This window comes from Taudactylus pleione, unplaced genomic scaffold, assembly GCF_031769625.1.
Source record: "Taudactylus pleione unplaced genomic scaffold, aTauple2 ptg001330l, whole genome shotgun sequence".
Taxonomy (NCBI): domain Eukaryota; kingdom Metazoa; phylum Chordata; class Amphibia; order Anura; family Myobatrachidae; genus Taudactylus; species Taudactylus pleione.
Window position 1 is genome coordinate 932,419 of NW_028285730.1, and position 27,677 is coordinate 960,095.

At 48.2% G+C, this 27,677-nt stretch overlaps 1 protein-coding gene across 3 annotated transcripts in view; it reads left to right on the forward strand.

Annotated features, from left to right (window-relative positions):
* The window catches only part of NBEAL2 (neurobeachin like 2), a 205,423-nt gene that overhangs the window by 103,421 nt on the left and 74,325 nt on the right, over nucleotides 1-27,677 (forward strand). For all 3 annotated transcript variants that reach the window (XM_088463189.1, XM_088463190.1, XM_088463191.1), the window contains exons 2-7: nucleotides 5,989-6,077; nucleotides 12,201-12,353; nucleotides 15,343-15,424; nucleotides 16,186-16,313; nucleotides 16,603-16,685; nucleotides 16,949-17,034. In XM_088463189.1, coding sequence (XP_088319315.1) covers nucleotides 5,989-6,077; nucleotides 12,201-12,353; nucleotides 15,343-15,424; nucleotides 16,186-16,313; nucleotides 16,603-16,685; nucleotides 16,949-17,034 — 621 coding nt within the window. The remainder of the gene's footprint in view (nucleotides 1-5,988; nucleotides 6,078-12,200; nucleotides 12,354-15,342; nucleotides 15,425-16,185; nucleotides 16,314-16,602; nucleotides 16,686-16,948; nucleotides 17,035-27,677) is intronic.

Genomic DNA, 27,677 nt, shown 5'->3' on the forward strand with positions numbered 1-27,677 from the left:
GCAGGCTGGAGGGGGGGGGCTAGGTAGCGGGATGGGAGATTGGGTTCTGGGTGTGAAGAGGGTGACAATGCCAGGTGCAGAGAGGGGATTTGGGGGTACAGAGGAGGCCAGTGAAGGGAGTGAAAAGGCTAATGGGGATGTAGGACTGGGGGAAGATAGAGATCAGGGAGAGGTTTGGCGGAAATTTTTGGTGCCCATAACAAAAGCGCTTAATGTTATAATAAGCATTTAGCATAAAATAGTGTAAAATGAATGTAATGTAATGAAGCACAGGCAATGGGGCAGCTGGCTGTGTGGTAATGATGACTTACCTGGAGTCCTTAGGTCTGAGCCATTGCCTCCATGTGGTGGTTTGGCACAGGGGCGGAGTGTTTGAGGGGAGCCCCCCTGTGGGCACGCTGGGAGGGTAGAGGGGTGTTGTGTATCTGTGGTGGTTTTGTTGCAGAGATAGCAGAGGAAGTGTTGTGATGACTCCTGTGACTGAGCATTTCCTGGGGCTCTGTACATAGTCTTCATTCTCATAACGCTGCCGGCCCCTCGCTCACTGCTGTCCCCCATTCTCATAACGCTGCCGGCCCCTCGCTCACTGCTGTCCCCCATTCTCACTGGCCCCCCCATGCACTGCACTCAGGGATGATTCTCTCCAACCTGGTCGCTAAGGTGATGAGGCAAAGTGACTGGGTGAGACCACCGCATCCCGATCAGGTGACTAACCCTCGTCTCCTTACAAGCAAAGATAAAGAGAACAATATATATATATATATATATATATATATATATATATATACTGCTCTGAGGTATTTTGCTCATTGTTGTTAAGTTTTATTACACTTGTATTTACAATAGAGAATTATATGTCAGGTTATTGCCTCAGAGTTTATAGATTTATTAGGGATTGGTGAATGTTTTCTGCTTTTTTTAAACGTTTTTATTTTTAGAGAAAAAACTTCTTTCCTAGATGCAGAGTTTATTACTAATTTCTTATGTGAAAAAAATCAAAAATATTATAGGTTGCGAAATTATGAGCGAAGGTTATTGGGGGAATGATATTTTCCATGCACACCAGTCTTCCTGTTTTCATCTTTTATCTCCACTGGAGCACATTGCTGAAAGCCACTGCCAAGGTCTTGTGGGTCCAGGCTCATTGGTAGTATTCTGCATGGAGAGAACTATGTGATATTCACATATTGGGGGCTGTTTAATGGATCTGGATAAGTTCGGTTCTGCCATAGGGGGTGCTCTGGCAGGTGTGCATAATCTACCTTTGTTTATAGATTGTGCAGAATTCTGCATGTGCGACCTCCATGACGTGATCCGTGTACATGATCAGATCTATCACAGCGTGTGGGTTCAGCCTGCCTGACGTATTCCTATATCATATATTCACGGCGCCTTATCCTCGGGTGGATTTACAAGCTGACGATGACGGAAAAAAACAGCTACGGTAGTAATAAGGGTTCTGATAGTGTAATCTGATATGTCAGATCCTATACAGGAAGAGAAGAGCGAGATCAGTATCACTATTATTGCTGCCAGTGGAGGATGAGCCTCTGGTCTGCGCGGAAGGTGGAGGATGAGTGTTCTGAATTGGTCGCTGCTCGCAGAACGTTGCGTTTTCCTGGCTTGTATATAAGGATCTTCTGGGTCTCCTCTCTGAGCTCTGCACAATAAGTGTGAACATGTAGTGAAAGTGGATGAGCCGCCCTGCATCCTCCTTAGCGAGTCAGTGTGAGAGTGATCAGGACTTTATGAGGAACTAGGACTTCTTGTCATTTACAGTCATTACTCTCCGAGGGTAAAAGTTTATTACCTGGAACTACCATCATTAGAGCTGGGATCATTGTAAGGCAGCACAGGCAGCTGCCTGGGGCTGCGTCCGGTGCGGGGCACCACTTCTCTCCTGCTGCAGGATGACCTCACTTTTGTTATATTATACAACATGGTACAACCTATGCTGGGGTCAGTATAGTGATATAGTCCCATTGTGTGTAAGCTGCCGCCTGGGCTTTACAAGGCCGCCGAAGACCAGATGCAAAATAATCCTATATGCGTAACACTGAGCGTTATATATGTAACAGGTTATACAGGAGTTCCAGGGTCTGGCATGGTCTATACCAGAGATGGGCAAACGGATACAACTCTGAGACCGCACGGATATATAACCCTCTAGCAGACGGCACATTACCCTCCATAAATAATCATTTAATCAGAGATAGAGACACCACTCTGTAATAACATATCTTCTGATGTATGATTGTGAAAGCCGCAAGATACGGATATGTGTGTGTGTATGTGTGTGTGTGTGTGTGTGTGTGTATGACAGGTGGTTACGGTCCTTTAACTGCCACTTGAACTTTCCAGGTGACATTTACCTGAGTAATCGGTCTGTGCAGTTTTATTAAGTGGCAGCTGCTGTGGCTCTTCTATTAATCCGCTAAAAACACTTTATAATAGGAAATTGTAAAAACAACCTGTACTGTGCAAACGTTATTTATTAACAAAGACAATACAGACAGGAGCCCATCTGGTAGTGAACACGATGAGAGCTGCAATAGGTCTTGCTTTAGGAGAAGTGTCCTGATAATATCCTTTTCCCTTCTGTGTATAAGTAACCATTGCATTTCTTTTAATACTATAGATGAGAGGTTCGGTGATGACTCTGCTATTTTCGCCAAATTAACGCCAGTTCGGATTTACCATATTGGCTCTCCAAAACACGTGAGAGCCGGATAGCCAATATGATGTCGCTTTTAAGATCCGAACATACCTTAGTAATACTGAACCGCTCATCTCTAGTTAATACTATATTTGAGTACAGATTGCTGCCTTTTTCTGGGGATCAGTTCCACGATTTCCGATATCTCTACACAAAGACAACAACAAAAAAGTGAGAAATGCAAAACAGATCTGAGAGAATACCCCCCCAGCCCATTCCCCAGCCCCCTCCCACTGCTGCAGGAAGAGATTGTCATTTCGGTGGGGATGATGAGGAGAAGTTGAGCAATTGGAGGTGAGATGAGCCTCTAGCCGCAGCTGCCTGTGCTCGCTCTCTGGTGCAGGATGTCGTCCTTGCGTCACCGATCTCCGGTGTGATGTACAGACGAGCGGCCGTCACTTACCATCATTACCGTCCCCAGATAGCGACCTCTGCCCGCTTTGTGCTGTACGTCTTGTTGCATACAAGTTTGGTGCAGGGAAAGAGAATCGGATTTAAGGCTCATATTCCTGTGAGGATGCTTCCTGCGGGATTATCCACAGCCTCTCCATGTCGTTCTGTATGTCCTCCCAGCTATTCCGTGCAGACACGGCGCACACGTAAAGGGGCCTATCCATTAGCAGATGTTTTTCTGAACGATGAAGGACAAAAGATATCTATTGAAAATTCCGCTGGCTGCGCTGAAAGATATCGGTCATGTACATGACAGATTTTTTGCAAAAGACGAGCGATGACCGATATTGCATCACGTCATTCAGGGAGCGGATTTTTTTCTCTGCAGCGCTTTGTAGCTGCCGTTAATATCGTTCATCGTTTACTGCATATAAACTGCCAGATATTTCTAATATCTGGCAGCGATATGCGATTATTGACCAACATGTTGGAGAGACGTATGATCAAATTTATCAGCTGCGACAGTGCGCATCTGTCATCGGTCAGGGCCTATCCATTAGCAGATAAATTGAACAACTGAACGATATATCGTTCAGTCATTCAATTTATCTGCTAATGGATAGGCCCCTTGTCGCACAGTTATATAAATAGGTTTGATTCGTTTAGTGCATGGCCCTCAGAATACCGCTGTATTTCTACGCATTCTTTCCTGTGATTGTCTCCTGACACTGGGAGTCTCTCTCTGCATCTGCTGTGTAATCTCCTTTGTGGATCTGGTCCCTGCAGACAGGTTCATTTCTGGGGATCAGTTCCACGATTTCCGATATCTCTACACACAGACGACAAAGATAAAAAAGTAAGAAATGCAAAACAGATCTGAGAAAAGTACCGACACGGCGCACACGTAAAAGTCGTGCGTTATATAAATAGGTTTGATTTGTTTAGTGCACCGAAACAACCTATCTTATCTCTCGTGTATGTATACACACACATATATATATCTATATATTTAAATTGTATCCACCGATATCGTTGGATGAAGGACCCCCCTAAAGCAAATCACTTTATTGAGTCATTTTAGACAAAGAATTCAATATATCTGTTTATGTCAGACACCCCTTTGTTTCCATATTGTTGGGCTGGTAACCATCTCTCTATATATATTTTTTTCATGCCATCCCATCCGTAATGGGTAAAGATATATGTATGGTTATAAATTCACTCATGTATTCTTTGCATTGGTTTTTATACAGTATTATATGGTCGTTCTGGTGATCATCACTATTGAGTAGCATTATATATGCGGGCCCTATGAACAACTTGGAATTTGTTGACACAAGTATGTGTTACCTTCAGCATGGGTTACACTTAGTCATTTGATGTGCCTCCTAGTGGTGATGGGTTGCTAGTCACCTACTGGGATTGATTTTAACATGTGTAGTGGTTTGTTATCTGTATGTGTTCACACATGTGTGGGTACGTGTATTTTCACACATTTGATCATGCATGGTGATATTTTTTATGGGGATGTTTGTGATGGACATTCTAAATGTGTGATATTTTGCTAAGAGATTCTTTTATTTCATATTGCCTGTTTTACGAGACTGTTCCACTTGTCATTTGGCGTTTGGGATAATGTTATAGCATGTTCCGGTCTCCATCATGGTGTATAATTTAGTTTCATGTACATACTGCTGTTTTTTCCATAGAAATTGATTTCCAGTGATTTCCTTTTGACGGTGAACCATACTTTTTGAGTTCACAGGTCTTATGGGATGTTTGTAAAAAAAATTTGAGGGGTAATCTATAGAATGGGGCCAGATAGACTTTGTTATTTGACTTGACGTGTCATTTTTTTCTTTTTTTAGATGCTTTTTTTCTGATATATTACTACAGACACTTGTCTTGAAAAAGGTCTGTCTTTAGACCGAAACGTCGACACAAATGAAGGGGTGTCTGACATAAACAGATATATTGAATTCTTTGTCTAAAATGACTCAATAAAGTGATTTGTTTTAAGTGAGTGCCTTCATCCAACGATATCGGTGGATACAATTTCTATACTAGGGACTTTTTGTCTTGAAGTGCACCCTGACCAAAAAATTTCTGAATGAATGTGTGAGTGCAGGACTTTCTGGATTATATATATATATACGTTTCTAACTATGTTATGAGAAGTTTTGCTGCACTATAAGCCAATATTGTCATTCACCTAAATCGCTAGATGTCTCCTATCCCCTGGAGACTAAGGCCCTCATTCAGAGCCGTGCGCTCTGAGCAGAGCGCACGCTCTGAATGAGGGCCGCCCTCCATGAAAATGGACGTCCTCCTGGACGCTCGTATAGCTGTGGGTCACCACCCACAGGCTATACTAGCGTGCAGTTTGATGGCCGCGATGGTCGTGACCATCGCGACCATCGAAACTGCGAGCCGGAGCCTGCGGTTGAGGTTTTCAACCGCAAGCTCCGGAGTGATTTTGGTTCTATCAGAGCCAAAATCACTCCCACTGACATCACTAGTGATGTCAGTGGGCCGGCTTCTGATGGGAGGCGTTCCCGTGGGAACGCCCCCGTCAGGGAGGCACGCCCCCGGCACGCCTACCAAAGGGGGCGTGCTGTCAATCAACATCGACAGCACGCCCCCTTTGATCAGACACAACGAGCGAAGGACTTTCCTTCGCTCGTCATGTCTGGCGCATGCGCACGATGGAGCTCCCTCCGTCGTGCGCATGCTCAGTGCACACCATCGACCCACTTGCGAGCGGACAGCCGCTTGCGAGTGGGTCTGAATCAGGGCCTAAGTGCAATGATTGTATGGAGCCGCGTCCCTGCTGTCTAGTTACAGGGTTCCCTGCTCACGTCTCTGTCTCTCTCTTGCAGAAAGACCTGAATTACTTGCAACAGTGGCTGGAAGCTTTCGTCACCAACTTTGAGAAGATCATCACGGTGCAGACCCTGGAACCTAGAAGGTAGATGTCCGTATCTGAGGGTGGTCCGTATGTAGATTTAGGGTGGTGTCGCACAAGCTGGAAAATAGCCAGGCAACCAGCTCTTCTATCGTTCCAGAATATTTCTATCCTAGCGAGAAATGCTGGTCTATGGCTGGTGTGACTGGTGCAGAGGATTTCTGTTATGTACTTGCTTCAGCAACTGTCCCGCAGGAACTACATGCTGCAGCATCTTTCTAACAGCCGCCAAACACAGAAATCTGCTTGTGTGACACCATCTAGGAAAAACCGGTCTAATAGGGAAGCGTTGGTTGGCAGGGCTTACCAGGACTGTTGGAGGGTCACTTTTGGTAGTCTAGTACGGTGAACAGGCTCATTGCAGTGATATAACAGCCATAGCTATATAACTGCGGGCAGCAGTGTCTCCTGTTACAGCGAGCTACGGGGACCCTCCTGAATAAGTGCAGGACAAGAATCTCATACAGATGTGTCCTTCTCATCTCGCCTCAATACGCCATGCAGTGCGACTTTCCTGGCGTGAGTGAGCCGCTAGGTCAGTGCTGCCCTGCTAGCATCGGGTTTCTTCAACGAAAATACGTCTAAGTTGCAATACGATGGGACTAGGATGCACCAGCAGACTGTGACTAATGTGATATATGACACCTGTATATCTGTGTGCTCCTGAGTCTGTATATAGGAGACTGCGCTGAGTAATGTGATATGTGACACCTGTATATCTGTGTGCTCCTGAGTCTGTATATGGGAGACTGTGCTGAGTAATGTGATATGTGACACCTGTATATCTGTGTGCTCCTGAGTCTGTATATAGGAGACTGTGCTGAGTAATGTGATAGGTGACACCTGTATATCTGTGTGCACCTGAGTCTGTATATAGGAGACTGCGCTGAGTAATGTGATATGTGACTCCTGTATATCTGTGTGCTCCTGAGTCTGTATGAGACTGCGCTGAGTAATGTGATATGTGACACCTGTATATCTGTGTGCTCCTGAGTCTGTATATGGGAGACTGTGCTGAGTAATGTGATATGTGACACCTGTATATCTGTGTGCTCCTGAGTCTGTATATAGGAGACTGCGCTGAGTAATGTGATAGGTGACACCTGTATATCTGTGTGCTCCTGAGTCTGTATATGGGAGACTGCGCTGAGTAATGCGATATGTGACACCTGTATATCTGTGTGCTCCTGAGTCTGTATATAGGAGACTGTGCTGAGTAATGTGATAGGTGACACCTGTATATCTGTGTGCTCCTGAGTCTGTATATGGGAGACTGCGCTGAGTAATGTGATATGTAACACCTGTATATCTGTGTGCTCCTGAGTCTGTATATGGTAGACTGCGCTGAGTAATGTGATGTGTGACACCTGTATATCTGTGTACTCCTGAGTCTGTATATAGGAGACTGTGCTGAGTAATGTGATAGGTGACACCTGTATATCTGTGTGCTCCTGAGTCTGTATATAGGAGACTGCGCTGAGTAATGTGATATGTGACACCTGTATATCTGTGTGCTCCTGAGTCTGTATATAGGAGACTGTGCTGAGTAATGTGATAGGTGACACCTGTATATCTGTGTGCTCCTGAGTCTGTATATGGGAGACTGTGTTGAGTAATGTGATATGTGACACCTGTATATCTGTGTGCTCCTGAGTCTGTATATGGGAGACTGCGCTGAGTAATGTGATATGTGACATCTGTGTGCTCCTGAGTCTGTATATGGAGACTGCGCTGAGTAATGTGATATGTGACACCTGTATATATCTGTGTGCTCCTGAGTCTGTATGAGACTGCGCTGAGTAATGTGATATGTGACACCTGTATATCTGTGTGCTCCTGAGTCTGTATATGGGAGACTGCGCTGAGTAATGTGATATGTGACACCTGTATATCTGTGTGCTCCTGAGTCTGTATATTTGAGACTGCGCTGTAATGTGATATGTGACACCTGTATATCTGTGTGCTCCTGAGTCTGTATATGGGAGACTGCGCTGAGTAATGTGATATGTGACACCTGTATATCTGTGTGCTCCTGAGTCTGTATATGGGAGACTGCGCTGAGTAATGTGATATGTGACACCTGTATATCTGTGTGCTCCTGAGTCTGTATATGGGAGACTGTGCTGAGTAATGTGATATGTGACACCTGTATATCTGTGTGCTCCTGAGTCTGTATATGGGAGACTGCGCTGAGTAATGTGATATGTGACACCTGTATATCTGTGTGCTCCTGAGTCTGTATATGGGAGACTGCGCTGAGTAATGTGATATGTGACACCTGTATATCTGTGTGCTCCTGAGTCTGTATATGGGAGACTGCGCTGAGTAATGTGATATGTGACACCTGTATATCTGTGTGCTCCTGAGTCTGTATATGGGAGACTGCGCTGAGTAATGTGATATGTGACACCTGTATATCTGTGTGCTCCTGAGTCTGTATATGGGAGACAGCGCTGAGTAATGTGATATGTGACTCCTGTATATCTGTGTGCTCCTGAGTCTGTATATGGGAGAATGCGCTGAGTAATGTGATATGTGACACCTGTATATCTGTGTGCTCCTGAGTCTGTATATGGGAGACTTAGCCGAGTAATGTGATATGTGACACCTGTATATCTGTGTGCTCCTGAGTCTGTATATGGGAGACTGCGCTGAGTAATGTGATATGTGACACCTGTATATCTGTGTGGTCCTGAGTCTGTATATGGGAGACTTAGCCGAGTAATGTGATATGTGACACCTGTATATCTGTGTGCTCCTGAGTCTGTATATGGGAGACTGCGCTGAGTAATGTGATATGTGACACCTGTATATCTGTGTGCTCCTGAGTCTGTATATAGGAGACTGCGCTGAGTAATGCGATATGTGACACCTGTATAACTGTGTGCTCCTGAGTCTGTATATGGGAGACTGCGCTGAGTAATGTGATATGTGACACCTGTATATCTGTGTGCTCCTGAGTCTGTATATGGGAGACTGCGCTGAGTAATGTGATATGTGACACCTGTATATCTGTGTGCTCCTGAGTCTGTATATAGGAGACTGCGCTGAGTAATGTGATATGTGACACCTGTATATCTGTGTGCTCCTGAGTCTGTATATGGGAGACAGCGCTGAGTAATGTGATATGTGACTCCTGTATATCTGTGTGCTCCTGAGTCTGTATATGGGAGAATGCGCTGAGTAATGTGATATGTGACACCTGTATATCTGTGTGCTCCTGAGTCTGTATATGGGAGACTTAGCCGAGTAATGTGATATGTGACACCTGTATATCTGTGTGCTCCTGAGTCTGTATATGGGAGACTGCGCTGAGTAATGTGATATGTGACACCTGTATATCTGTGTGGTCCTGAGTCTGTATATGGGAGACTTAGCCGAGTAATGTGATATGTGACACCTGTATATCTGTGTGCTCCTGAGTCTGTATATGGGAGACTGCGCTGTGTAATGTGATATGTGACACCTGTATATCTGTGTGCTCCTGAGTCTGTATATAGGAGACTGCGCTGAGTAATGTGATATGTGACACCTGTATATCTGTGTGCTCCTGAGTCTGTATATGGGAGAATGCGCTGAGTAATGTGATATGTGACACCTGTATATGTGATTTGAGACTCAGTTGCACACAGATATAGAAGACTTGCATATCAAATTATTCAGCACAGTCTGCTGGTGCACCATACTGACATATCAATCCAATTAGGTGCGAATTGCGAGTAGCAAATTTTGTTTCATGAAACTCGCAGATTTCGCACTAATACGTGCACCAAAGAATTCTCTAATCCAATTAAAAATGCCTAGTTGCGGTACTCGCAGCGGAGGTTTGTGAATTGACAGCCAAATGCGATGTGAGAGAAGTACATGAAAAAGTGGGGAGACCATCCTGGACGCATTGCCAGGTCCGCATAGGCGGCTGTTTGTGGGCATTAGGAAAGTACTGAAGGTTTTTAAATGGTGTCTAACGGCTGATTTGTGGGTCTTTTGGGTTTTTTTAAATTATGAAAAGCAAACTTTTTCATTTTATCTCAAACTAATTAAACGAAAAAGGCAAAAAATAAGATTTTGGGGTACTTTGAGGGCACTTTGAAATATTGTAAAAAATGATAAAAAACAATGACTAATACATTGTGATATTGGAGATCCCTGCTTTTGCCGAGTGCTGACGTTTATTTTTTCTGCAGTCTACAATGGTGAGAAATTCTTCTTACAGTATTGTTATGGGATTATTCCCCAGCGCACATTGCTGTGTAATTGCTATAAATAAGTTGATAATTACGGCAAAGGAGTGAAAATTTGGCAGGGATGGAGAGGCCTTCAAGGAACTGCTGTAAGTTCAGGTGTGGGTGTTTAACACTAATACTGAGATGTGCCAGGTCGTGGTATAATTGTTAGTCGTGCAGTACTTTCTCATAAACCAGTGGTCCTCAACCAAGTACCCTCAACAGGTCATGTTTTCAGGATTTCTTTCTGTGGAAGCAGTTGATAATTACTGACCCATCAAAATAGAATAACTCCTCTATGCATGATTAAAGAAATCCACTAAACATGACCTGTTGGGGGCACCTGGCAGTTGAGAACAAATTGTCCTCTTTTTTTTATCTTTCCATTGTCCCTGTACTTTAAGCCCTCTATGCAGTGCCGTTATGGGCCCTCTATGCAATGCCGTTATGGGCCCTCTATGCAGTGCCGTTATGGGCCCTCTATGCAGTGCCGTTATGGGCTCTCTATGCAGTGCCATTATGGGCCCATGGGCCATTATATGCCGTTATGGGCTGTTATGGGCTCTCTATGCAGTGCCGTTATGGGCCCATGGGCAATTATATGCCGTTATGGGCTGTTATGGGCCCTCTATGCAGTGCCGTTATGGGCCATTATAGGCCCTCTATGCAATGCCGTTATGGGCCCTCTATGCAGTGCCGTTATGGGCCCTCTATGCAGTGCCATTATGGGCCCTCTATGCAATGCCGTTATGGGCCCTCTGTGCAATGCCGTTATGGGCCCTCTATGCAGTGCCGTTATGGGCCCTCTGTGCAATGCCGTTATGGGCCCTCTGTGCAATGCCGTTATGGGCCCTCTGTGCAATGCCGTTATGGGCCCTCTGTGCAATGCCGTTATGGGCCCTCTGTGCAATGCCGTTATGGGCCCTTGGGCCGTTATGGGCCCTCTGTGCAATGCCGTTATGGGCCCATGGGCCGTTATGGGCCCTCTGTGCAGTGCCGTTATGGGCCATTATAGGCCCTCTATGCAATGCCGTTATGGGCCCTCTATGCAGTGCCGTTATGGGCCGTTATTGGCCCTCTATGCAGTGCCGTTATGGGCCCTCTGTGCAATGCCGTTATGGGCCCTCTGTGCAATGCCGTTATGGGCCCTCTGTGCAATGCCGTTATGGGCCCTCTGTGCAATGCCATTATGGGCCCTCTGTGCAATGCCGTTATGGGCCCTCTGTGCAATGCCGTTATGGGCCCTTGGGCCGTTATGGGCCCTCTGTGCAATGCCGTTATGGGCCCATGGGCCGTTATGGGCCCTCTGTGCAGTGCCGTTATGGGCCCTCTATGCAGTGCCGTTATGGGCCCTCTATGCAGTGCCGTTATGGGCCCTCTATGCAGTGCCGTTATGGGCCCTCTATGCAGTGCCGTTATGGGCCCTCTGTGCAGTGCCATTATGGGCCCTCTATGCAGTGCCGTTATGGTCCCTCTATGCAGTGCCGTTATGGTCCCTCTATGCAGTGTCGTTATGGGCCCTCTATGCAGTGCCGTTATGGGCCCTCTATGCAGTGCCGGTATGGGCCCATGGGCCGTTATGGGCCCTCTATGCAGTGCCGTTATGGGCCCTCTATGCAATGCCGTTATGGGCCCTCTATGCAGTGCCGTTATGGCCCTCTATGCAGTGCCGTTATGGGCCCTCTATGCAGTGCCGTTATGGGCCCTCTATGCAGTGCCTTTATGGGACCTCTATGCAGTGCCGTTATGGGCCCTCTATGCAGTGCCTTTATGGGACCTCTATGCAGTGCCGTTATGGGACCTCTATGCAGTGCCTTTATGGGACCTCTATGCAGTGCCGTTATGGGCCCATTGGTAAGAGAGAAGTTCCCATATGATAAAACTTGTGTTACTTTATGTCCAGGCCTGAAGACAATGCCTCAGAAATCCCAGTCTTACCCCGAGACGTTCTCCAAGTCCTGAGCCAGCAGTTGGGTGACTGCGCTGAAGATATAAAGACAGATGTGAGCTTGAACCAGGCCCTTCGTCTCCTCAAATTCTTCATCATTATCAGCAGGTGACTCGTCGTCGTCTTATTAATTTTGCTGCGCGTCCTCCCTCAGTGGGGTTTGTCTGCTGGCTTTAAAATTGGCAGAGGACAATTGTACACCACCTGGGGGTAACCTTAGGTTTCTTTATTCCATGGAGAACTGGGAGAGTAGTAAGATCATGGTGCACAAAACTATGGGGTCAACCAAACATTTAGGTCTGCAAAACCATTGGCTCTTATGGAAAGTAAGACGCCGTACTTCCCAAATTACCATGGAAACACATGGCGGCTTGGTTACTTACTGTGTAATCCTGCGTCTCGCTTCATAAGGAGAGAAAGGAACTAGCTAAGTGGTTATATTACCCAGGGCTCTCCCACGGTGTCCTTTCTCATTATGGGGCAGATGTATCAAACCATGGAGAGAGAGAAAGTACCAACCAGTGGCGGCTCCAATGGCGGGGATGCAGCGTAGTCCAAAATTCAAATAGGGGAGCCACACCAACTGCCACACCAACTGCCAGTGAATGTCGGACGGTGATGATTGGCAGCATTTAGGATGACAGTTGGTGCGGCTCCCATATTTGATTTTTGGACTGCGCTGCAGCCGCACCTCTGGAGCCGCCACTGTTACCAACCAATCGGTGTCTAACTGTCATTTTTCAAACACAGCCTGTAACGTGTCAGCTTATTGGCTGATACTTTGAGGTCTGTTTACTAAGCCTTGGATGGAGATAAAGAGAACTGAGTTAAAGTACCAGCCAATCAGCTCCTAACTGCCATGTCACAGGCTGTGTTTGAAAAGTGACAGGAGCTGATTGGCTGGTACTTTTTCTCCGTTCATTTTATCTCCAACCAAGGCTTAGTAAATAGACCCCTTTGCCGCTCTACAATCTTTGATACATATACATATGTTTTGGGGTCTAGTCACCAGCAGTCCTGTTGAACACCGCAAGGTTCCTGTCACTGTCTTTGTATTAGACTACAATAGATAACAAACTTTATTCATGGTATATGGGAGTTTAAAGTGCTCCAGTTGCCCATACACCTAGGAGGACGCCATCTTGCGGGCTAAATACTCATTCACAAGAATGCTGCATGTCAGAATTGTTATTTATATGGCGGACACATCACACTAGGGTTAACAGAGAGTATTTGGTCTGTCACATCAATCCTGCCCCATTGGAGCTTACAATCTATATTCCCTACCACAAGGACACACGTACACACACACGTACACACACACACACGTACACACACACGTACGCGCACACACACGTACGCACACGTTCTGAAGTGTGTGAAGAATCCAGAGGAGCCCCAGGCAAACATGGTGAGAACATACAAACTCCACACATAAAGTTTTTGTGGGGAATTGAACCCATGACCTCAGTGCTGTGAGGTAGCATTAATCACTATGCCACCATTCTGCCCTTATTTAATTCACTTTGTGTCTCGGGGTGGTTACTGGAAGCCCATCTCTTTGTTTCCCGCCTCGGGGATGTCACCCATTGTCTTTATACTAAAAATCAGCGTCCTCTTAAATATTGTTTCAACGGACACATCCTCGCCGTCTACGTGTAAGCTAACGTGGAGGGTGCAGATGTGACACGGGGCAGAGAGCTTACAGTCTAGAGAGATCATGGCTGTCTCCCCAACGTGGGTCCACTTTAAAAGAGAAATTTTGTGTGAAGCATCTGGCGTTTCGCAGATTTCTGACTTCCCAGCGATGGGTGCTGGTGACACAGATGGGTAATGACAGTGTACGTCGGTGCACAGTGTTATAAATACCACTGCTGTCTGTGTTACATAATAACGGGAGGCCATGGAGCGATAGGAGGGGGCGTCTGCCGGCTTTCCATATGCTTTATGGCTGAGCCCCTCAGTTACCATGGAAACCAGTCTCATCGTTGCAGCTCGGAGGCACGTGGACCCCCAAGCCTAAAATTAGTTACTGCAGGGATGGGTGACATCAGGGAGATGCCAGGGATGGCGTGACATCAGGGGTGGGGTGCTATGTCAGGGAGGGGCAATGTCAGGGATGGGGTTATATCAGAGATTCCATAGTAATTTGGTATTTTGGCCATACCGTACTAAGGGGTCTATTTACTAAGCAGGAGACAGAGTGAAAAGTGATAAGGTGCCAGCCAATCAGCTCCTAACTGTCATCTCACAGGCTGTGTTTGAAAAATGACAGTTGGGAGCTGATTGGCTGGCACCTTATCACTTTCTTATCACTTTTCACTCTGTCTCTTAAACACTGCTTAGTAAATAGACTCCTATATGTTATAAAGAGCTCCTCCCCCATCACCTTATGGCATGGTGCAGCTCACCATGGTTACAGTGATATATTTTCCCTGGAAGATGTCATTGGGACCCCGGTAATCTGGACTGTGACGGCTGTGTGTAGTTCCCAGCTAACCATCGTCTGAAATCACAAGTGAGGGTGTGAGGTGCGCGGCCTGGTGGGCTGTCCGTGGGGTTGATATAGATCACTGTCCTGAGGACCCTCTGGTGAACGCTGAGCAGATACTAAACTACCTGTGAGTGCGCAACGTACGCGCAGAACAAGTATGACCGTCCGTATCGCTGGTGACCTGAGCTGGTCAGTCAGCCATTAGTGCGTCCCGAGTGTTGCCTTTGCACTCAGTGTAATGGGGTTTTTATTGGTATTAGTGTCTTCCTATGTAAGGGGATTGCCCATTTGTATGTCTGATGCTGGAAAGCCCCCCTACGTAAGTACATGTAGTGTTTGTTTTCTATTCTGGAAAATGGCAAAACTATTTCCCATCGATGGAAATTTGCCCAGCCGAGAATCCCCCACACACCAGCCGTATCCTCTGAGGTAGCCATGTGGAGAGTAGCGACCTGTTCATCGTTCCGCCGGCACCCGCCTATCCTCCGATACCCACTACTCTCATCCTCCACACCGTGACCACGTGCCACACCTGCCATAGACCCCTTATCCACGTCTCAGGAGCCCGGCTTCCCACGTTATAACTGATGAATTGTCTTCCAGGAATTTGGAGAATGTGGAGAAGGAGAGGACCCCGGTGTTTGTGAGTGAGGTGATTCATCTCCTGACTGCCTCCGCCATTGAGGTGAGATTCCGCTTCTGCCACTGGTGAGTCCCAGGATGGTGGTCTGTGTCGGGATAAAACCTCAGGGCCTGATTCAGAGCCGGACGCTATTTGCGTACGGTCGTTCCAAAAAAGAGGCCGGCTATTTAAATTGAGCGCTTGCTCTTTGCGGTTTGTTGACGCCTTTATGTCTGAGCGAGCGAACGAAAAATGCGTTCGCTATTTTGTAAAGACGTCCCTTTGCCGTTCGCATCACACGTCATCTCCGGTATTTATTAGATTAATCGGGAACATCGAAAGGCATCTGAACTGCTCGCAGTGCTTGTGGTAGGATTTTCTTAACGCTATCACTGCGAACAGTTCAGGCTAAAAGACAACCAAGTGACGTGGTCAATGACGCTCCTTTACTAATTATGCACTCCCATTAGACGCCCTTTTTACCGTTCGGCACGCCTGCGTTTGGATCTCCACTCCCCCGTTTTCAAGCACCTTCCTCTGTTACCACCCACAAACGGTACATTCTGTCAATCAAATTAGCAGCCCTTCGCTGTTTTGCGAGTGCACGATTTCCGACCGCAATGACTGGTTTGCGCATGCGCATTACGACCCATACGCATGCGCAGTTGTGCGAACATCGCTCAGAGCGAACGAGCGGCCGCTTACGAGCGGATCTGAATCAGGCCCTCAGTCGTCCCCCCCCCCCCCCCCCCCGCCCTCCATGTATTACATGTGTGTTTCTGCGTTGGAGCTTTGTCGGGGAGACTCATTCTTTCTCTCTGCAGCTGAAAAGGCCGAACCCCGAAGATCGTCTGGAGAGACCGTCTCTGACAGAGGAGGTGATCATCTACGCTCTACATCTGTGTGAGTGTCTCTTCGATCCCTACCAAACATGGAGGAGACAGCTCGGAGGGTAGGTGGAGACGGGGACGTTGTAAATAATGAAGATTATGGCTGCTTTACCCTTCAGAGAGGATTAACATATAATATATATATATAATGAGATTTTATCATTCTTTAATCTATTTCTTACTTCCGTTACTTTTCCTCTCCTAATACTGTATCTCTGTCATTTGGGGATCCAGCTCTGAGAGCATTCGGGGGAAGGTAGACCCCCCTGATGGGACGATTGGTGGATAAGGTGATGGGTGCGTCCTATTAATGCGACGCAGCATGAACTTATTATTTTGTCGTTTCCGCAGGGAAATTGTCAGCGCAAAAGAAAAGAGTAAATACAAGTTTTCCCCGGCTGCGCTGCCTCCTGAATTCTGCACTTTTTTCCAAGGTAAGGAACATTTCTATTATAACGTCCGTATTGTATCGCATCTCCCCGGGGACCACATGGGAGACCAGGCCAGGTTCAGTAACGCGGAGCTAGCGGTGAGCTGTCACCCGGTGCCACCACGCCGGAGTTTATACAGAAAACATGTATAAGTGTCATGGTTCGATACGGTATCCTGGCCGCCTCTTCTCGTCTCACAGACTTAGCGGCAGATTCTGGGATGTTATTTGTGTTTTCTAAAGTCCTGGTTCCTTCTCGTTTTGTAGATGTTTTCCGCAATGGGGACAGTCTCCCCGAAACGGTCAAACTGCGGCTCGTCCATCTGTATGGGGCTATTATTACAGGCTGTAAGGTGAGGAGCGCTGGGTTATCTCTTTTTATAATGCTCCGTAAGAGACTGTGACATATAACAAGAGTGGGAGATAATCCTGGTCCTAACATGTTACATACACGTATGAACGGAAGTGATTGGGGGTCATCAGTATATGGAGTGTTATTGTATTATTGTTACAATTAGTAATTGTATGTAAATACTGTAATTGTATGTAAATACTATAATTGTATGTAAATTATGTAATTGTACTGAATCAACACCTAGGACTTAAAACCTCCCCAGGAAGCAAAGCAGAACAGACACAGATACGGGCATTCTGGCTGCGCCTGTAAATTCTCTGTGTGGTAAGGCGCATATCCACTACACGATATAAATGGACGATTGAACGATAACTACATCGTTATCGTTCATTCTCCATCGTCTGCATTGTCGTGCAGTGGATATGCCGGCAATGACCAGCGATGTGCGCTCCCTCTGGTCGACGTCTGTCATCGCCTGAACATACTGCCCAACCTGACGATATCGGGTTCGGGGATGAGGGAGGGTGTCTGCACTGAGCGATATATCGTTCAGTGTGGGCACAATATCCACTGCACAGTATGATGGAACGATTGAACAAAAACAATGTCTTTATCATTCAATGGTCCATTCATCGTGTAGTGGATACGCCCCATTAGAGAGTGCGGCACATGCAGGATGTAGTTAGTGACTTTGCTGGAGGTCACATATGAACCAATAATTGAGTGTATGACGATTAAAGTCCCCGTGATCTGTATCCTGTGATAATAGAGTGCAGGGATTGGGCCTGATTCATATTTTCACAATTAAGCGATTATTGGTAAACTGCGCAGGCATCAAGGTACATAACCGTAGTCGCTCGGGGGAAAATTTTTAATCGTCTTGCGGTTGACAGTCAGGGAGCGTTCTGGGGCGGTAAAGTGGCGTGTCTGCAAAGCGTTGCGACCATTCTAGGGGTATGCCACAGCTTGTGTCTGCAGTCCCGTGCGTATTAAACAACGCTCCGGCGTCCCAGTACATGCAGCCATCCTGCGCAACCATTTCCTTTTACTCAGAGGATTGATAATGGGAGAATCTGCCACCAATGCTGCGTCTTTGTATTTGCAAAGCCGCCAGTGAGAATCTCATTACTATTCCTGGCCTCTGCGCCATTTGCATATTATTTGCACAGTGTCTGTGAACGGGATCGCAGCAGCATTGGCGTACATCAGGCCCACAACGCTACATGTTTATTAATAATACTTTTGCAACGTTTCATGTTCTGGTGTTAAAATAGTCACTAAGTATAAAGATCTCCTGCCCTTTATATAATACAGCGCTGGCCATGTGCGGGTGTGCATACCAGGGCAGGAGAGAGATGAGATTCCCATCGCCACCCGCAGACTCCGGTCCTGAGAGCGTCCTGATTTATATACAGCGCTTAGAGGTTCTCTGTGTATGTACCAGGGCAGGAGAGAGATGAGATTCCCATCACCACCCGCAGACTCTGGTCCAGAGACCGTTCTGATTTATATACAGCGCTTAGAGGTTCTGTGTGTGTATGTACCAGGGCAGGAGTGAGATGAGACTCTGGTCCTGAGACCGTTCTGATTTATATACAGCGCTTAGAGGTTCTGTGTATGTACCAGGGCAGGAGAGAGATGAGATTCCCATCGCAACCCGCAGACTCCGGTCCTGAGAGCGTCCTGATTTATATACAGCGCTTAGAGGTTCTGTGTATGTACCAGGGCAGGAGAGAGATGAGACTCCCATCGCCACCCGCAGACTCCGGTCCTGAGACAGTTCTGATTTATATACAGCGCTTAGAGGTTCTGTGTATGTACCAGGGCAGGAGAGAGATGAGATTCCCATCGCCACCTGCAGACTCCGGTCCTGAGACCGTTCTGATTTATATACAGCGCTTAGAGGTTCTGTGTATGTACCAGGGCAGGAGAGAGATGAGACTCCCATCGCCACCCGCAGACTCCGGTCCCGAGACCGTTCTGATTTATATACAGCGCTTAGAGGTTCTGTGTATGTACCAGGGCAGGAGAGAGATGAGACTCTGGTCCTGAGACCGTCCTGATTTATATACAGCGCTTAGAGGTTCTGTGTATGTACCAGGGCAGGAGAGAGATGAGACTCTGGTCCTGAGACTGTTCTGATTTATATACAGCGCTTAGAGGTTCTGTGTATGTACCAGGGCAGGAGAGAGATGAGACTCCCATCGCCACTCGCAGACTCCGGTCCTGAGACCGTTCTGATTTATATACAGCGCTTAGAGGTTCTGTGTATGTACCAGGGCAGGAGAGAGATGAGACTCTGGTCCTGAGACCGTTCTGATTTATATACAGCGCTTAGAGGTTCTGTGTGTGTATGTACCAGGGCAGGAGAGAGATGAGACTCCCATCGCCACCCGCAGACTCCGGTCCTGAGACCGTTCTGATTTATATACAGCGCTTAGAGGTTCTGTGTATGTACCAGGGCAGGAGAGAGATATGAGATTCCCATCGCCACCCGCAGACTCCGGTCCTGAGACTGTCCTGATTTATATACAGCGCTTAGAGGTTCTGTGTGTGTACCAGGGCAGGAGAGAGATGAGACTCCCATCGCCACCCGCAGACTCCGGTCCTGAGACCGTTCTGATTTATATACAGCGCTTAGAGGTTCTGTGTATGTACCAGGGCAGGAGAGAGATGAGATTCCCATCGCCACCCGCAGACTCCGGTCCTGAGACCGTTCTGATTTATATACAGCGCTTAGAGGTTCTGTGTATGTACCAGGGCAGGAGAGAGATGAGACTCTGGTCCTGAGACCGTCCTGATTTATATACAGCGCTTAGAGGTTCTGTGTATGTACCAGGGCAGGAGAGAGATGAGATTCCCATCGCCACCCGCAGACTCCGGTCCTGAGACCGTTCTGATTTATATACAGCGCTTAGAGGTTCTGTGTATGTACCAGGGCAGGAGAGAGATGAGACTCCCATCGCCACCCGCAGACTCCGGTCCTGAGACCGTTCTGATTTATATACAGCGCTTAGAGGTTCTGTGTATGTACCAGGGCAGGAGAGAGATGAGACTCTGGTCCTGAGACCGTCCTGATTTATATACAGTGCTTAGAGGTTCTGTGTATGTACCAGGGCAGGAGAGAGATGAGACTCTGGTCCTGAGACTATTCTGATTTATATACAGCGCTTAGAGGTTCTGTGTATGTACCAGGGCAGGAGAGAGATGAGACTCCCATCGCCACTCGCAGACTCCGGTCCTGAGACCGTTCTGATTTATATACAGCGCTTAGAGATTCTGTGTATGTACCAGGGCAGGAGAGAGATGAGACTCTGGTCCTGAGACCGTTCTGATTTATATACAGCGCTTAGAGGTTCTGTGTGTGTATGTACCAGGGCAGGAGAGAGATGAGACTCCCATCGCCACCCGCAGACTCCGGTCCTGAGACCGTTCTGATTTATATACAGCGCTTAGAGGTTCTGTGTATGTACCAGGGCAGGAGAGAGATATGAGATTCCCATCGCCACCCGCAGACTCCGGTCCTGAGACTGTCCTGATTTATATACAGCGCTTAGAGGTTCTGTGTGTGTACCAGGGCAGGAGAGAGATGAGACTCCCATCGCCACCCGCAGACTCCGGTCCTGAGACCGTTCTGATTTATATACAGCGCTTAGAGGTTCTGTGTATGTACCAGGGCAGGAGAGAGATGAGACTCTGGTCCTGAGACCGTCCTGATTTATATACAGCGCTTAGAGGTTCTGTGTTTGTACCAGGGCAGGAGAGAGATGAGATTCCCATCGCCACCCGCAGACTCCGGTCCTGAGACCGTTCTGATTTATATACAGCGCTTAGAGGTTCTGTGTATGTACCAGGGCAGGAGAGAGATGAGACTCCCATCGCCACCCGCAGACTCCGGTCCTGAGACCGTTCTGATTTATATACAGCGCTTAGAGGTTCTGTGTATGTACCAGGGCAGGAGAGAGATATGAGATTCCCATCGCCACCCGCAGACTCCGGTCCTGAGACTGTCCTGATTTATATACAGCGCTTAGAGGTTCTGTGTATGTACCAGGGCAGGAGAGAGATGAGACTCTGGTCCTGAGACCGTCCTGCTTTATATACAGCGCTTAGAGGTTCTGTGTATGTACCAGGGCAGGAGAGAGATGAGACTCTGGTCCTGAGACCGTTCTGATTTATATACAGCGCTTAGAGGTTCTGTGTATGTACCAGGGCAGGAGAGAGATGAGACTCCCATCGCCACTCGCAGACTCCGGTCCTGAGACCGTTCTGATTTATATACAGCGCTTAGAGTTTCTGTGTATGTACCAGGGCAGGAGAGAGATGAGACTCTGGTTCTGAGACCGTTCTGATTTATATACAGCGCTTAGAGGTTCTGTGTGTGTATGTACCAGGGCAGGAGAGAGATGAGACTCCCATCGCCACCCGCAGACTCCGGTCCTGAGACCGTTCTGATTTATATACAGCGCTTAGAGGTTCTGTGTATGTACCAGGGCAGGAGAGAGATGAGACTCCCATCGCCACCCGCAGACTCCGGTCCTGAGACCGTTCTGATTTATATACAGCGCTTAGAGGTTCTGTGTATGTACCAGGGCAGGAGAGAGATATGAGATTCCCATCGCCACCCGCAGACTCCGGTCCTGAGACTGTCCTGATTTATATACAGCGCTTAGAGGTTCTGTGTGTGTATGTACCAGGGCAGGAGAGAGATGAGACTCTGGTCCTGAGACCGTTCTGATTTATACACAGCGCTTAGAGGTTCTGTGTATGTACCAGGGCAGGAGAGAGATGAGATTCCCATCGCCACCCGCAGACTCCGGTCCTGAGACCGTTCTGATTTATATACAGCGCTTAGAGGTTCTGTGTATGTACCAGGGCAGGAGAGAGATGAGACTCTGGTCCTGAGACCGTCCTGATTTATATACAGCGCTTAGAGGTTCTGTGTATGTACCAGGGCAGGAGAGAGATGAGACTCCCATCGCCACCCGCAGACTCCGGTCCTGAGACCGTTCTGATTTATATACAGCGCTTAGAGGTTCTGTGTATGTACCAGGGCAGGAGAGAGATGAGACTCCCATCGCCACCCGCAGACTCCGGTCCTGAGACCGTTCTGATTTATATACAGCGCTTAGAGGTTCTGTGTATGTACCAGGGCAGGAGAGAGATGAGACTCTGGTCCTGAGACCGTTCTGATTTATATACAGCGCTTAGAGGTTCTGTGTGTGTATGTACCAGGGCAGAAGAGAGATGAGACTCCCATCGCCACCCGCAGACTCCGGTCCTGAGACCGTTCTGATTTATATACAGCGCTTAGAGGTTCTGTGTATGTACCAGGGCAGGAGAGAGATGAGACTCCCATCGCCACCCGCAGTCTCCGGTCCTGAGACCGTCCTGATTTATATACAGCGCTTAGAGGTTCTGTGTATGTACCAGGGCAGGAGAGAGATGAGACTCCCATCGCCACCCGCGGACTCCGGTCCTGAGACCGTTCTGATTTATATACAGCGCTTAGAGGTTCTGTGTATGTACCAGGGCAGGAGAGAGATGAGATTCCCATCGCCACCCGCAGACTCCGGTCCTGAGACCGTTCTGATTTATATACAGCGCTTAGAGGTTCTGTGTATGTACCAGGGCAGGAGAGAGATGAGACTCTGGTCCTGAGACCGTCCTGATTTATATACAGCGCTTAGAGGTTCTGTGTATGTACCAGGGCAGGAGAGAGATGAGACTCCCATCGCCACCCGCAGACTCCGGTCCTGAGACCGTTCTGATTTATATACAGCGCTTAGAGGTTCTGTGTATGTACCAGGGCAGGAGAGAGATGAGACTCCCATCGCCACCCGCAGACTCCGGTCCTGAGACCGTTCTGATTTATATACAGCGCTTAGAGGTTCTGTGTATGTACCAGGGCAGGAGAGAGATGAGACTCCCATCGCCACCCGCAGACTCTTGTCCTGAGACCGTCCTGATTTATATACAGCGCTTAGAGGTTCTGTGTATGTACCAGGGCAGGAGAGAGATGAGACTCTGGTCCTGAGACCGTTCTGATTTATATACAGCGCTTAGAGGTTCTGTGTGTGTATGTACCAGGGCAGAAGAGAGATGAGACTCCCATCGCCACCCGCAGACTCCGGTCCTGAGACCGTTCTGATTTATATACAGCGCTTAGAGGTTCTGTGTATGTACCAGGGCAGGAGAGAGATGAGACTCCCATCGCCACCCGCAGTCTCCGGTCCTGAGACCGTCCTGATTTATATACAGCGCTTAGAGGTTCTGTGTATGTACCAGGGCAGGAGAGAGATGAGACTCCCATCGCCACCCGCGGACTCCGGTCCTGAGACCGTTCTGATTTATATACAGCGCTTAGAGGTTCTGTGTATGTACCAGGGCAGGAGAGAGATGAGATTCCCATCGCCACCCGCAGACTCCGGTCCTGAGACCGTTCTGATTTATATACAGCGCTTAGAGGTTCTGTGTATGTACCAGGGCAGGAGAGAGATGAGACTCTGGTCCTGAGACCGTCCTGATTTATATACAGCGCTTAGAGGTTCTGTGTATGTACCAGGGCAGGAGAGAGATGAGACTCCCATCGCCACCCGCAGACTCCGGTCCTGAGACCGTTCTGATTTATATACAGCGCTTAGAGGTTCTGTGTATGTACCAGGGCAGGAGAGAGATGAGACTCCCATCGCCACCCGCAGACTCCGGTCCTGAGACCGTTCTGATTTATATACAGCGCTTAGAGGTTCTGTGTATGTACCAGGGCAGGAGAGAGATGAGACTCTGGTCCTGAGACCGTCCTGATTTATATACAGCGCTTAGAGGTTCTGTGTATGTACCAGGGCAGGAGAGAGATATGAGATTCCCATCGCCACCCGCAGACTCCGGTCCTGAGACCGTTCTGATTTATATACAGCGCTTAGAGGTTCTGTGTATGTACCAGGGCAGGAGAGAGATGAGACTCTGGTCCTGAGACCGTTCTGATTTATATACAGCGCTTAGAGGTTCTGTGTATGTACCAGGGCAGGAGAGAGATGAGACTCCCATCGCCACCCGCAGACTCCGGTCCTGAGACCGTTCTGATTTATATACAGCGCTTAGAGGTTCTGTGTATGTACCAGGGCAGGAGAGAGATGAGACTCTGGTCCTGAGACCGTCCTGATTTATATACAGTGCTTAGAGGTTCTGTGTATGTACCAGGGCAGGAGAGAGATGAGACTCTGGTCCTGAGACTATTCTGATTTATATACAGCGCTTAGAGGTTCTGTGTATGTACCAGGGCAGGAGAGAGATGAGACTCCCATCGCCACTCGCAGACTCCGGTCCTGAGACCGTTCTGATTTATATACAGCGCTTAGAGATTCTGTGTATGTACCAGGGCAGGAGAGAGATGAGACTCTGGTCCTGAGACCGTTCTGATTTATATACAGCGCTTAGAGGTTCTGTGTGTGTATGTACCAGGGCAGGAGAGAGATGAGACTCCCATCGCCACCCGCAGACTCCGGTCCTGAGACCGTTCTGATTTATATACAGCGCTTAGAGGTTCTGTGTATGTACCAGGGCAGGAGAGAGATATGAGATTCCCATCGCCACCCGCAGACTCCGGTCCTGAGACTGTCCTGATTTATATACAGCGCTTAGAGGTTCTGTGTGTGTACCAGGGCAGGAGAGAGATGAGACTCCCATCGCCACCCGCAGACTCCGGTCCTGAGACCGTTCTGATTTATATACAGCGCTTAGAGGTTCTGTGTATGTACCAGGGCAGGAGAGAGATGAGATTCCCATCGCCACCCGCAGACTCCGGTCCTGAGACCGTTCTGATTTATATACAGCGCTTAGAGGTTCTGTGTATGTACCAGGGCAGGAGAGAGATGAGACTCTGGTCCTGAGACCGTCCTGATTTATATACAGCGCTTAGAGGTTCTGTGTTTGTACCAGGGCAGGAGAGAGATGAGATTCCCATCGCCACCCGCAGACTCCGGTCCTGAGACCGTTCTGATTTATATACAGCGCTTAGAGGTTCTGTGTATGTACCAGGGCAGGAGAGAGATGAGACTCCCATCGCCACCCGCAGACTCCGGTCCTGAGACCGTTCTGATTTATATACAGCGCTTAGAGGTTCTGTGTATGTACCAGGGCAGGAGAGAGATATGAGATTCCCATCGCCACCCGCAGACTCCGGTCCTGAGACTGTCCTGATTTATATACAGCGCTTAGAGGTTCTGTGTATGTACCAGGGCAGGAGAGAGATGAGACTCTGGTCCTGAGACCGTCCTGCTTTATATACAGCGCTTAGAGGTTCTGTGTATGTACCAGGGCAGGAGAGAGATGAGACTCTGGTCCTGAGACCGTTCTGATTTATATACAGCGCTTAGAGGTTCTGTGTATGTACCAGGGCAGGAGAGAGATGAGACTCCCATCGCCACTCGCAGACTCCGGTCCTGAGACCGTTCTGATTTATATACAGCGCTTAGAGTTTCTGTGTATGTACCAGGGCAGGAGAGAGATGAGACTCTGGTTCTGAGACCGTTCTGATTTATATACAGCGCTTAGAGGTTCTGTGTGTGTATGTACCAGGGCAGGAGAGAGATGAGACTCCCATCGCCACCCGCAGACTCCGGTCCTGAGACCGTTCTGATTTATATACAGCGCTTAGAGGTTCTGTGTATGTACCAGGGCAGGAGAGAGATGAGACTCCCATCGCCACCCGCAGACTCCGGTCCTGAGACCGTTCTGATTTATATACAGCGCTTAGAGGTTCTGTGTATGTACCAGGGCAGGAGAGAGATATGAGATTCCCATCGCCACCCGCAGACTCCGGTCCTGAGACTGTCCTGATTTATATACAGCGCTTAGAGGTTCTGTGTGTGTATGTACCAGGGCAGGAGAGAGATGAGACTCTGGTCCTGAGACCGTTCTGATTTATACACAGCGCTTAGAGGTTCTGTGTATGTACCAGGGCAGGAGAGAGATGAGATTCCCATCGCCACCCGCAGACTCCGGTCCTGAGACCGTTCTGATTTATATACAGCGCTTAGAGGTTCTGTGTATGTACCAGGGCAGGAGAGAGATGAGACTCTGGTCCTGAGACCGTCCTGATTTATATACAGCGCTTAGAGGTTCTGTGTATGTACCAGGGCAGGAGAGAGATGAGACTCCCATCGCCACCCGCAGACTCCGGTCCTGAGACCGTTCTGATTTATATACAGCGCTTAGAGGTTCTGTGTATGTACCAGGGCAGGAGAGAGATGAGACTCCCATCGCCACCCGCAGACTCCGGTCCTGAGACCGTTCTGATTTATATACAGCGCTTAGAGGTTCTGTGTATGTACCAGGGCAGGAGAGAGATGAGACTCTGGTCCTGAGACCGTTCTGATTTATATACAGCGCTTAGAGGTTCTGTGTGTGTATGTACCAGGGCAGAAGAGAGATGAGACTCCCATCGCCACCCGCAGACTCCGGTCCTGAGACCGTTCTGATTTATATACAGCGCTTAGAGGTTCTGTGTATGTACCAGGGCAGGAGAGAGATGAGACTCCCATCGCCACCCGCAGTCTCCGGTCCTGAGACCGTCCTGATTTATATACAGCGCTTAGAGGTTCTGTGTATGTACCAGGGCAGGAGAGAGATGAGACTCCCATCGCCACCCGCGGACTCCGGTCCTGAGACCGTTCTGATTTATATACAGCGCTTAGAGGTTCTGTGTATGTACCAGGGCAGGAGAGAGATGAGATTCCCATCGCCACCCGCAGACTCCGGTCCTGAGACCGTTCTGATTTATATACAGCGCTTAGAGGTTCTGTGTATGTACCAGGGCAGGAGAGAGATGAGACTCTGGTCCTGAGACCGTCCTGATTTATATACAGCGCTTAGAGGTTCTGTGTATGTACCAGGGCAGGAGAGAGATGAGACTCCCATCGCCACCCGCAGACTCCGGTCCTGAGACCGTTCTGATTTATATACAGCGCTTAGAGGTTCTGTGTATGTACCAGGGCAGGAGAGAGATGAGACTCCCATCGCCACCCGCAGACTCCGGTCCTGAGACCGTTCTGATTTATATACAGCGCTTAGAGGTTCTGTGTATGTACCAGGGCAGGAGAGAGATGAGACTCCCATCGCCACCCGCAGACTCTTGTCCTGAGACCGTCCTGATTTATATACAGCGCTTAGAGGTTCTGTGTATGTACCAGGGCAGGAGAGAGATGAGACTCTGGTCCTGAGACCGTTCTGATTTATATACAGCGCTTAGAGGTTCTGTGTGTGTATGTACCAGGGCAGAAGAGAGATGAGACTCCCATCGCCACCCGCAGACTCCGGTCCTGAGACCGTTCTGATTTATATACAGCGCTTAGAGGTTCTGTGTATGTACCAGGGCAGGAGAGAGATGAGACTCCCATCGCCACCCGCAGTCTCCGGTCCTGAGACCGTCCTGATTTATATACAGCGCTTAGAGGTTCTGTGTATGTACCAGGGCAGGAGAGAGATGAGACTCCCATCGCCACCCGCGGACTCCGGTCCTGAGACCGTTCTGATTTATATACAGCGCTTAGAGGTTCTGTGTATGTACCAGGGCAGGAGAGAGATGAGATTCCCATCGCCACCCGCAGACTCCGGTCCTGAGACCGTTCTGATTTATATACA